This window comes from Lepidochelys kempii, chromosome 1, assembly GCF_965140285.1.
Source record: "Lepidochelys kempii isolate rLepKem1 chromosome 1, rLepKem1.hap1, whole genome shotgun sequence".
Lineage (NCBI taxonomy): Eukaryota > Metazoa > Chordata > Testudines > Cheloniidae > Lepidochelys > Lepidochelys kempii.
In genome coordinates this window covers 198,203,674-198,216,305 of record NC_136380.1, presented here as the reverse complement: position 1 = coordinate 198,216,305, position 12,632 = coordinate 198,203,674, and the positions used below count along the sequence as shown (strand labels likewise).

Sequence of the window (12,632 nt, the reverse complement as noted above, 5' to 3'; positions counted from 1 at the left end):
CTAGCTAGGACTGTTTTATTTCAGCCATTTCTGCTGTGTTTTTAAAAGACAAGTATCAGAGGGAAGCATTTAATTTCATCCGACTATGGCCTGTTTCCCAGAAAACTTAGGCTGACTCAGTTCTTGGAATTCTTCTGTTTGACCCACTGAACATCACAATGTTCCATGTAAAACTCTGAATCAGCTGGAGGTGCTGATACCGCTTCATGAAAGAGAGAGCCAATTCCATGGCAAAAGTAATTGGCCAAGATGGGAGCCTATCCCTGGCTTGTGTGCTGAAGGAGGCCAGCCTCTACCCTTGCATCTCTCTCCCCCCGTCACCTGCACCCAGGGAATGGACTGATGGCTCACTCTCAGCTTTCCAGCATGCAAGGAATGTTTAGGTTAAAGTTTTGGGAGCTTTTGGCCTATAACTCAGGTCTAAATATCATCAGATTCACCAGCCCCTATTTTGTTGCTATTCATACATTTGTAGAAGGAGAGAGTAAATAAGGGGTCTTGTTCCCTTCCCCTTCTCCATGTGGAGTCAGAGCATCCCTGAAACATACACTGCCACAGAGTCTAGTAAACAAGAGTCTGAAGAATGCTCACAGCTCTGGACATCCTGCAGCATGATCTGTCTTAGGTATTTGGAATAGGGTACACACTACGCCCCTCTGGATTCGGCCCCTTGGCCCCTCTCCTCCATGAATCAGGGACACTTCAGTCTGGTGCAACACCTGTGTTCTTTATTCGTGATCACTTTCCCACCACCAGTTTCCCACTATATACAGGCTTTGCTACTGCTTGGCCTACCGCAGGCCTGGCCAGCGGCAGACGTGGACATGGAGATGGAGGCTGAGGCTGAGGCTCCGGCTCCCTCTGAGCCTGACCTCCACTCTTAGTCCCCCTCCCTTCCAGCCTTATAGCTCCTGCTAATGAGGCTGGCAGGTGTGGTCAGTAACCAGGTGTGGTTCACCCAGCCCCAATCCATTCTCCCTGATTAAAATTCTCCCTGTTAAAATAAAACAGTGGACCAGATTGTAATTCAGTTCCCACTTCAGTCATTTGTTGGTGGCCTCTCACTTATATCAAGCCTCTTCTGAAGCTACCCATGAACAGCTCCCTTAAAGCAACCCACCCTGCCACAGTATTATACAGTCTCTCTTCCCTTGTCATCTGTGCACCTCCCAAACATCAATGAAACAAAACATCTGTATTATTTCCATATTACAGATGGGAAACTGAGGCACATAGAGATTAAGTGTCTTGCCCAAGGTCATGCAGGAAGTCTGTGGCACAACTGGGAGTTGAACTCAGGTCTTCTGAGTCCCAGTCTAATCCCTTACCCATAAACATACAAATAAAAATAAAATAAAACAGTGGACCAGATTGTAATTCAGTTCCCACTTCAGTCATTTGTTGGTGGCCTCTCACTTATATCAAGCCTCTTCTGAAGCTACCCATGAACAGCTCCCTTAAAGCAACCCAGCCCTGGGCTCCCACCCAGACAGCCAAGTCAACTATGATGAGGATTATTGAAAATCTTTTTCATCATACATAAAGTTCTACCAGTCCCAAGGGATCAGACACATTACCCAACTGGTCAGTGAATATTTCAGATCTTATCCAAATACATGCTTACAGCCAAAACTAAGATTTATAAAAAAAGAAGAAAGAGTATTGTGGTTAAAAGATCATTATACGTACAGATATGAATAGAGTTCTTATGTCAGTTTCATAGTAGAGATGGTGAGCTGCTGAGTTGCAAAAAGTTCTTTTCAGAATCGTTTTTTCAGGTTATAGTCCAAATAGGCAGTCCATATATAGAGTTTGTTCAAATTCTTCCATGAGAATTAGCAGGCTAATCCAGACTGGAGCTGGAGACTTCAGCATTCCAACTCAGGTTTCCCCTGACCAAGTTTAAGAAGATCTCAAGTACAGGATCGGGGCCCTAGAGTTCTTTTATAGATCTCTGGCAGGCTCTGATAGCCTTTTGACAGTATAATAACACAGCAGGCGTTCCTTGAATGAAGAGTAGGTAATGCACATCAATTGCTTTGAACTAAAAATCCCTATTTCCTATGTATACACAAGTAAACTAGTAGTATTAATTAACATTTTCTGCGGAAAAGGACCTAGGGGTGACAGTGGACGAGAAGCTGGATATGAGTCAGCAGTGTGCCCTTGTTGCCAAGGCCAATGGCATTTTGGGATGTATAAGTAGGGGCATAGCGAGCAGATCGAGGGACGTGATCGTTCCCCTCTATTCGACATTGGTGAGGCCTCATCTGGAGTACTGTGTCCAGTTTTGGGCCCCACACTACAAGAAGGATGTGGATAAATTGGAGAGAGTCCAGCGAAGGGCAACAAAAATGATTAGGGGTCTAGAACACATGAGTTATGAGGAGAGGCTGAGGGAGCTGGGATTGTTTAGCCTGCAGAAGAGAAGAATGAGGGGGGATTTGATAGCTGCTTTCAACTACCTGAAAGGGGGTTCCAAAGAGGATGGCTCTAGACTGTTCTCAATGGTAGCAGATGACAGAACGAGGAGTAATGGTCTCAAGTTGCAGTGGGGGAGGTTTAGATTGGATATTAGGAAAAACTTTTTCACTAAGAGGGTGGTGAAACACTGGAATGCGTTACCTAGGGAGGTGGTAGAATCTCCTTCCTTAGAGGTTTTTAAGGTCAGGCTTGACAAAGCCCTGGCTGGGATGATTTAACTGGGAATTGGTCCTGCTTCGAACAGGGGGTTGGACTAGATGACCTTCTGGGGTCCCTTCCAACCCTGATATTCTATGATTCTATGATTCTATGAACATAAGGCAATTATCCATTCAAACTATCAAGGCATTCCATTATGGCACAGACAATTTAAACTGAAGACAATGTGAGTAATATTATTTCCTGCAATATCTTACATCTTCGATCTTAAGGTTAACTGAACCATCCATAAGCATAATATAATTAAAACACAAAAGGGAGTTAGCATCCACAAGCTAATCTGGTTACATGGTTAACATCTAACGAGAGATAGGTAAACACATACAGTTAGTATTTACCTCTTATTCTCTACAATACAGGTTTGCATTTCAAAGTTCTAGTTTATCTAACATGGCTTTGTTAGCTATTTGTAAGGAATGGTCCTAATGACTATTTTATATATTTTTCTAATAAAGGTTGAATTTGGGTCATTTAGCCTGCTAGTTGCTCAACCCTTTCTGGCTGAGTGTCACAAAAAGACATTGCCTCACCCACTTTGTCTCTGTAATTGTCCCTTTAAGGCAGTGGTTTTCAACCTTTTGTCATTTGTGGACCCCTACAAATTTTGAATGGAGGTGCAGACCCCTTTGAAAATCTTAAACAGTTTGCAGACCCCCAGGAATCCATGGAGCACAGGTTGAAAACCACTGCTTTAAGTCACAAGTCTAAAGTTATAATCACCTCCTTTATAGCTTTATATTTTGTGTTCTTGAAAATTGCTCTACATAATGAGAGTATTTAATCTGAATGTATTTTGTTCCCTATACAGCTAATTTCTGTGCAGATAGTACTTACAAAGTCAAGGAAGAAATATTTACTTTTACAAGAATTGTAGTAGACAGATATGGCTATTCTGCAGAAAAATGTGAAAACTTCACTGCAAACGGTAGGTGTTTCTTTCCTCTCTCCACCCCCCTCTCCCTCCCCCCAAAGGTGAATTTATGGCTGGTGAAAGATGTCAGCTTATCAGACCAGGAAATGGAAGTCCTCTCTTTAAACCCTGAACAGATACAGCCCTCCCCACACTGCATTGCCACTATGTTTTGATGCTGATCCCTATGAAGGTGAAGAGGTAATTTAGTCTCCATATGTCAGTGCAAATAAATATAATTTACTCTTTATGTCTTTGGTCTCCAAGATGGCCAGCAAAAATGCTAGTCCTGAATGGTGAGTTTTGTGCGTGGGATACCTGGCCACTTGGAACTGGACTGAGATCACTAACTCATATCACATAAGCCACTGAACAGTTATTAGGTGGTAATTAAGTCAGCTACTACTGTGCAGAGAATTAATTTAATTGCACCATATGACATAGAAAAAGGTTTCAGGAAAAGTTATTTAAATATCATCCATTTATTCTGATTGGATTGTGGGTATTTTGTAAGTAGAAAACAGGAGTAGGAAAGAGGTTTTTAATGGGGCCAGTTGAATATTATATAACACAGTAAGTTTACACTACTTACAATGTCTGATGATGTGTAGGACATCTTTTTGTTCAGTAATATTTATATTGTTACAGCCTCCGCTATATTTCTTCTGGTAACCTGTGATAAATTTTCAAACCTATTGTGGGGGAAAAAATTACCTACTTAAGGGGTATGATTCTACAATCCTTACTTATGTGACTAATCTTTCCCTTATTTACATGAATAAACCCAATGACATCCATAGCACTACTTGTCCGAATAAGCTTTACTTATATGAGTGAGAGTTACTGGAAACAATTTTAAAAATCTTCAGGGTTAATGGGGACCTGCAAAGAATGCTGACATCATATGACTGTGAAGGGACTTTTTTTTTTTTTTTTTTTTAAATTAAAGGTGGTACTCCAAAAGCAAGCCGGAAGTGCTCCAAAATAAAAGGAAAACCTGAACTAGGCAATGTGAAGTTTGTGAATTGCAGTATGACCCTGAATACCCTAATGGATCAGGTAATCCTATTGTTTAATATGCCGTTTAATATGCCATTGCTACAACTACAGTGAAGGGGGGCTATAATGACCTTCATGGTATAGTTTGGGATATGGATTCCAAATGCAGAGTTGGTTGAAACGAGAAACAGTGGGCTAAAATCACCAGTACATTCTGGCTGCTTTGCTCTTCCCTAGCCCAGTGAGTATTTGCCCACTTTTTAAGAACTAAACTTTTCATTACTGTAAAATGGTATGTCACAGATTTATAAAGATAGGTTCATTAGAAAATAGAATAAATAACAGATTTGTCTTCATCAATAAAACTGATATAAAATATAATGAAGCTTTCAACCTGTTTCAAGACATCAGATATGATTCCATATTACAGTACAGCTGCATATACAGAAACTAAATAAAGGTGGGATTTTCAAAAGCACTCACTTTTGGCCTGCGACTTCCCATTTGAATTGAGTGGGAGCAGAGTTCAATGCTGAACACTCTTGAAAACTCCACCCTAAAATAATTTGGGAGAAAAGAGAGGAGACTTAAGTTTACACATTGTCCCCTAGGTTCTCTCTGAAGTGGATATTCCAAAGTATAGGGTTTTTTTGCTAATTATTTTAAAACCCATGAGCCTGCAAACTTTTATGCCTTCTTAGAGTATAGCTGTGCAGATTTATGAAGTTGCAAGGTTCTAGAACCCATTCCAATATGGAAAGAAAGTCAGTTTTCCTGTCTCCTACTAGGGTTTTGTTCTTGTTGTTGTTTTTAACTTTCTGATTTGCTCGGATGAAGTTTGGCACTTCCAAACCAAAATGTACACCACCTCCTTCCCCTAACTTTCACACTTTCTACCATGTGACTTGCTTTTTAGGAGTATTAGTGATTACTCGACAAATTGTAAAATAATTAGTCTGATAATTGTTCTGATTCAGATCAGCAGAAGCATTGACTCAGATATGACAATTTGATGCTCATCGTAATTTATAGTTAGGTAGACACAGAGGTGGGATTTTCAAATGTGCGTAAGGGTTTTGAGCACCCAAATTTCACTGAAAGACAATGGGCGTTGGGTGGCTAACTCCATTAAGCACCTTTGAAAATCCCATTCAGGGTGACTACTTTTTAAAAAAATCCATGAATATTTGTTCATTTAAAATTTAATGTTTTACTTTGGCTCTTCATGCCCTTATGTTTATTTTCTGGGAATATTTGCAAATTTACTGATAGGAACGTTCATGGAAACTATTGTAAGTATACCAGTATATTAGAGAATATTCCTGTAAAATAACTATTGAACTTGCAAACATGAGTATTCAAACAGGAAATCTGATTGTGAGAATTATTCCAGTCCAATGAGGGTACAGAAACATGTATGATCTATGTGTCCAATAAGAATTAAGCATCATAGATGAAATTTTAAATTTTGAATCTTTGCAACAAACTTGTCGCAAACAAGCTAGAGACTAAAAACTTTTCCAAAAGATTTGATTAACAGTTTTGATTAGTGAATAATTATGATTTGTTTCTGGACAATATGAAAAGGGAAATAGAGGCAACATTTGTTGACCAAATGATTTGCAGCAATTTTTTCATCCAGCTCTCATCAGACAATTTGGATTGTAATTAACAACCACACCTGGAATAGTACATTCAGTTTTGGTCTCTACATTGTTCTAAAGATACTGTACTGACATATGGGAAGGATTGTGGAGAAGTCAATAAAAATGGTCAAGGGGATGGATTAAGACTTTAGAAAGGATTAAGACATAAAAGACACATAAGCAATGGAATTCAGCATAGTTGCACCTTTGCACATCTCTGCAGAATCAGGACCAAAATGTTTGTGGTTCAGCTAAGTGATGACTAAGCATAGCAGCATACATGTCTTTGAAGGGCTGGCATAAACATCAAGGATGGAATAGTCTCTCAAAGGAAGTGGTGGAAACTCTGTCACTTGAGATTTTAAACTACACTGGACCAAAACTAGAAAGTGTATTGTAGGAAACAGTTATGCATTGGCTACCAGGTTCCTTTTATGATTCTATGAAAACCCCTGATAATTTTATTTCTAGTAAATGCAGTTGAAAACTATACTTCTGTATTCACCATTAATGTGCACATGAAGAGCTTTTCAAGGAACTATGTAAGTGGGCTATCCTGCTGTGCTTAAATATATTAAAAATTACAGTTACATTTAAGTGGGAAATAGTAGTTTTCACCCTATGAACAAGTGGAATTTTGTGTCCAGGGAGTAAGATTAGTGTTGTCTTTGTTAATCAGCTTGCAGCTATGAAACTTGCTGAGATTGTTACTGGACTACCAATAATGACTCTTACATCTTTGCTGTGTGGAAATCCCTATGCCCTTGAAACTACTGCAGATATATGCAAACCAGGAAAGGAGATACACAGAGAAACCACATCTAGAATATTGTGTTCAGTTCCTGGGCAGCTCAGGGTATGTCTACACTACGGAATAAGGTCGAATTTATAGAAGTCGGTTTTTTAGAAATCAGTTTTATATATTCGAGTGTGTGTGTCCCCACAGAAAATGCTCTAAGTGCATTAAGTGCATTAACTCGGCGGAGTGCTTTCACAGTACCGAGGCTAGAGTCGACTTCCGGAGCATTGCACTGTGGATAGCTATCCCACAATTCCCGCAGTCTCCACTGCCCATTGGAATTCTGGGTTGAGATCCCAATGTCTGATGGGGCTAAAACATTTTCGCGGGTGGTTCTGGGTACATATCGTCAGGCCCCCCTTCCCTCCCTCCTTCCGTGAAAGCAAGGGCAGACAATCGTTTCGCGCCTTTTTTCCTGAGTTACCTGTGCAGATGCCATACCACGGCAAGCATGGAGCCCGCTCAGGTAACCGTCACTGTATGTCTCCTGGGTGCTGGCAGACGCGGTACGGCATTGCTACACAGTAGCAGCAACCCATTGCCTTCTGGCAGCAGACAGTGCAGTACGACTGGTAGCCGTTCTCGTTGTGTCCGAGGTGTTCCTGGCCACGTCGGCTGGGAGCGCCTGGGCAGACATGGGCGCAGGGACTAAATTTGGAGTGACTTGACCCGGTCATTCTCTTTAGTCCTGCAATCAGTCCTATTGAACAGTCTTATGGTGAGCAGCCAGGTGATATGGATTGCTAGCAGTCGTACTGTACCATCTTCTGCCGGGCAGGCAAGAGATGAGGATGGCTAGCAGTCGTATTGCACCATCTTCTGCCGGGCAGACAAGAGATGAGGATGGCTAGCAGTCGTATTGCACCGTCTGCTGCCAGCCAAAGATGTAAAAGATAGATGGAGTGGATCAAAACAAGAAATAGACCAGATTTGTTTTGTACTCATTTGCCTCCTCCCCTGTCTAGGGGACTCATTCCTCTAGGTCACACGGCAGTCGCTCACAGAGAAGGTGCAGTGAGGTAAATCTAGCCATGTATCAATCAGAGGCCAGGCTATCCTCCTTGTTCCAATAAGAACAATAACTTAGGTGCACCATTTCTTATTGGAACCCTCCATGAAGTCCTGCCTGAAATACTCCTTGATGGAAAGCCACCCCCTTTGTTGATTTTAGCTCCCTGAAGCCAACCCTGTAAGCCGTGTCCTCAGTCGCCCCTCCCTCCGTCAGAGCAACTGCAGACAATCGTTCCGCGCCTTTTTTCTGTGCGGACGCCATACCAAGGCAAGCATGGAGGCCGCTCAGGTCACTTTGGCAATTAGGAGCACATTAAACACCACACGCATTATCCAGCAGTATATGCAGCACCGGAACCTGGCAAAGCGATACCGGGCGAGGAGGCGACGTCAGCGCGGTCACGTGAGTGATCAGGACATGGACACAGATTTCTCTGAAAGCATGGGCCCTGCCAATGCATGCATCATGGTGCTAATGGGGCAGGTTCATGCTGTGGAACGCCGATTCTGGGCTCGGGAAACAAGCACAGACTGGTGGGACCGCATAGTGTTGCAGGTCTGGGACGATTCCCAGTGACTGCGAAACTTTCGCATGCATAAGGGCACTTTCATAGAACTTTGTGACTTGCTTTCCCCTGCCCTGAGGTGCATGAATACCAAGATGAGAGCAGCCCTCACAGTTGAGAAGCGAGTGGCGATAGCCCTGTGGAAGCTTGCAACGCCAGACAGCTACCGGTCAGTTGGGAATCAATTTGGAGTGGGCAAATCTACTGTGGGGGCTGCTGTGATGCAAGTAGCCCACGCAATCAAAGATGTGCTGATATCAAGGGTAGTGACCCTAGGAAATGTGCAGGTCATAGTGGATGGCTTTGCTGCAATGGGATTCCCTAACTGTGGTGGGACCATAGACGGAACCCATATCCCTATCTTGGCACCGGAGCACCAAGCCGGCGAGTACATAAACCGCAAGGGGTACTTTTCAATAGTGCTGCAAGCTCTGGTGGATCACAAGGGACGTTTCACCAACATCAACGTGGGATGGCCGGGAAAGGTACATGACACTCGCATCTTCAGGAACTCTGGTCTGTTTCAAAAGCTGCAGGAAGGGACTTTATTCCCAGACCAGAAAATAACTGTTGGGGATGTTGAAATGACTATATGTATCCTTGGGGACCCAGCCTACCCCTTAATGCCATGGCTCATGAAGCCGTACACAGGCAGCCTGGACAGTAGTCAGGAGCTGTTCAACTACAGCCTGAGCAAGTGCAGAATGGTGGTAGAATGTGCATTTGGACGTTTAAAGGCACGCTGGCGCAGTTTACTGACTTGCTTAGACCTCAGCAAAACCAGTATTCCCACTGTTATTACTGCTTGCTGTGTGCTCCACAATATCTGTGAGAGTAAGGGGGAGAAATTTATGGCGGGGTGGGAGGTTGAGGCAAATCGCCTGGCTGCTGGTTACGTGCAGCCAAACACCAGGGCGGTTAGAAGAGCACAGGAGGGCACGGTACGCATCAGAGAAGCTTTGAAAACCAGTTTCATGACTGGCCAGGCTACGGTGTGAAAGTTCTGTTTGTTTCTCCTTGATGAAACCCCCCGCCCCTTGGTTCACTCTACTTCCCTGTAAGCTAACCACCCTCCCCTCCTCCCTTCAATCACCGCTTGCAGAGGCAATAAAGTCATTGTTGCTTCACATTCATGCATTCTTTATTCATTCATCACACAAATAGGGGGATGACTACCAAGGTAGCCCAGGAGGGGTGGTGGAGGAGGGAAGGAAAATGCCACACAGCACTTTAAAAGTTTACAACTTTAAAATTTATTGAATGACAGCCTTCTTTTTTTGGGCAATCCTCTGTGGCGGAGTGGCTGGTTGGCCGGTAGCCCCCCCACCACATTCTTGGGCATCTGGGTGTGGAGGCTATGGAACTTGGGGAGGAGGGTGGTTGGTTACACAGGGGCTATAGTGGCAGTCTGTGCTCCAGCTGCCTTTGCTGCAGCTCAACCATACACTGGAGCATACTGGTTTGGTCCTCCAGCAGCCTCAGCATTGAATCCTGCCTCCTCTCATCACGCTGCCGCCACATTTGAGCTTCAGCCCTCTCTTCAGCTCGCCACTTACTCTCTTCAGCCCGCCACTTACCGTCTTCAGCCCGCCACCTCTCCTCCCAGTCATTTTGTGCTTTCCTGCTCTCTGACATTATTTGCCTCCACGCATTCGTCTGTGCTCTGTCAGTGTGGGAGGACAGCATGAGCTCGGAGAACATTTCATCTCGAGTGCGTTTTTTTTTCTTTCTAAGCTTCACTAGCCTCTGGGAAGGAGAAGATCCTGTGATCATTGAAACACATGCAGCTGGTGGAGAAAAAAAAAAGGGACAGTGGTATTTAAAAAGACACATCTTATAAAACAGTGGCTACACTCTTTCAGGGTAACCCTTGCTGTTAACATTACATACATAGCACATGTGCTTTCATTACAAGGTCGCATTTTGCCTCCCCCCACCGCGTGGCTACCCCCTCAACCTTCCCCCCTCCCTGTGGCTAACAGCGGGGAACATTTCTGTTTAGCCACAGGCAAACAGCCCAGCAGGAATGGGCTCCTCTGAGTGTCCCCTTAAGAAAAGCACTCTATTTCAACCAGGTGACCATGAATTATATCTCATTCTCCTGAGGATAACACAGAGAGATAAAGAACAGATGTTGTTTGAACGCCAGCAAACATACACTGCAATGCTTTGTTCTACAATGATTCCCGAGTACGTGTTACTGGCCTGGAGTGGTAAAGTGTCCTACCATGAAGGACGCAATAAGGCTGCCCTCCCCAGAAACCTTTTGCAAAGGCTTTGGGAGTACATCCAGGAGAGCCGCGAATGCCAGGGCAAAGTAATCCTTTCACATGCTTGCTTTTAAACCATGTATAGTATTTTAAAAGGTACACTCACCGGAGGTCCCTTCTCCGCCTGCTGGGTCCAGGAGGCAGCCTTGGGTGGGTTCGGGGGGTACTGGCTCCAGGTCCAGGGTGAGAAACAGTTCCTGGCTGTCGGGAAAACCGGTTTCTCCGTTTGCTTGCTGTGAGCTATCTACAACCTCCTCCTCCTCCTCATCTTCTTCTTCGTCCCCAAAACCTGCTTCCATATTGCCTCCATCTCCATTGAAGGAGTCAAACAACACGGCTGGGGTAGTGGTGGCTGAACCCCCTAAAATGGCATGCAGCTCATCATAGAAGCGGCATGTTTGGGGCTCTGACCCGGAGCGGCCGTTCGCCTCTCTGGTTTTCTGGTAGGCTTGCCTCAGCTCCTTCAGTTTCACGCGGCACTGCTTCGGGTCCCTGTTATGGTCTCTGTCCTTCATGCCCTGGGAGATTTTGACAAAGGTTTTGGCATTTCGAAAACTGGAACGGAGTTCTGATAGCACGGATTCCTCTCCCCATACAGTGATCAGATCCCGTACCTCCCGTTCGGTCCATGCTGGAGCTCTTTTGTGATTCTGGGACTCCATCATGGTCACCTCTGCTGCTGAGCTCTGCACGATCACCTGCAGCTTGCCACGCTGGCCAAACAGGAAATGAGATTCAAAAGTTCGCGGTTCTTTTCCTGTCTACCTGGCCAGTGCATCTGAGTTGAGAGTGCTGTCCAGAGCGGTCACAATGGAGCACTCTGGGATAGCTCCTGGAGGCCAATACCGTTGAATTGTGTCCACAGTACCCCAAATTCGAGCCGGCAAGGCCGATTTAAGCGCTAATCCACTTGTCAGGGGTGGAGTAAGGAAATCGATTTTAAGAGCCCTTTAAGTCGAAATAAAGGGCTTCATCGTGTGGACGGGTACAGGTTTACATCGATTTAATGCTGCTAAATTCGACCTAAAGTTCTAGTGTAGACCAGGGCTCAGTAGCAGGTGGTAGAGAACAAACTGGAGGGGATTTAAAGAACAGAAACAGAACATATCAAGGGGCTGGAGGAACCAATTTATGTTGAAAAATTAAAATCTAATACTAATGTACAGCACAGCCAAATCTGATGTAGAATGGATATTATAAATGCTTACATGTATTTGAAGGGTGTAAACATCAAGGAAGAAAATGACTTGTTCAGGCTGGTCACATCAGGAGTAATGGGATGAATATAGGCAGAATATCAGGATAGTTACCAAATGGTAAGGTCAGATTGTACAATATTTTTCCAAAGGAAGTAGTGAAAGTCACTTGAGCCTCTGAAAGCTAGTGGATATAGCACTGGGGAACATAACGTAAGGAGCAAACACCCACTGGCCTAGGGATGGACTACATTCCCTATTAGGACTCTTTCACATCTTACTCCTTGTTTCAGTTTAGGTTATAGTTTCTTCTGTAAAAGTTCTTGTTTAAAAACATACATTTTTAGGTTTTTTGACTGAAATGTGTTTGGTTTTCAGCTTTTCAGTTTTTTGATGGAAAAGTTAAAAAAAGTCTGTGGAAAGCTGATACTTTCTGTGAAAAATTTCTGTTTTCTCAACCCAATTTTCCATCAAACCTAAATTTTGACGGTAAATTTTTGATCAGCCCTTATATAAGTTACATTAAAAAAAA

At 43.7% G+C, this 12,632-nt stretch overlaps 1 protein-coding gene across 1 annotated transcript in view; it reads left to right on the top strand.

Annotated features, from left to right (window-relative positions):
• The window catches only part of ADGRG7 (adhesion G protein-coupled receptor G7), a 58,814-nt gene that overhangs the window by 12,946 nt on the left and 33,236 nt on the right, over window positions 1-12,632 (top strand). Inside the window, 2 exon segments of the mRNA XM_073330657.2 lie at window positions 3,512-3,628; window positions 4,563-4,672. Coding sequence (XP_073186758.2) covers window positions 4,646-4,672 — 27 coding nt within the window. The 5' untranslated portion in view covers window positions 3,512-3,628; window positions 4,563-4,645.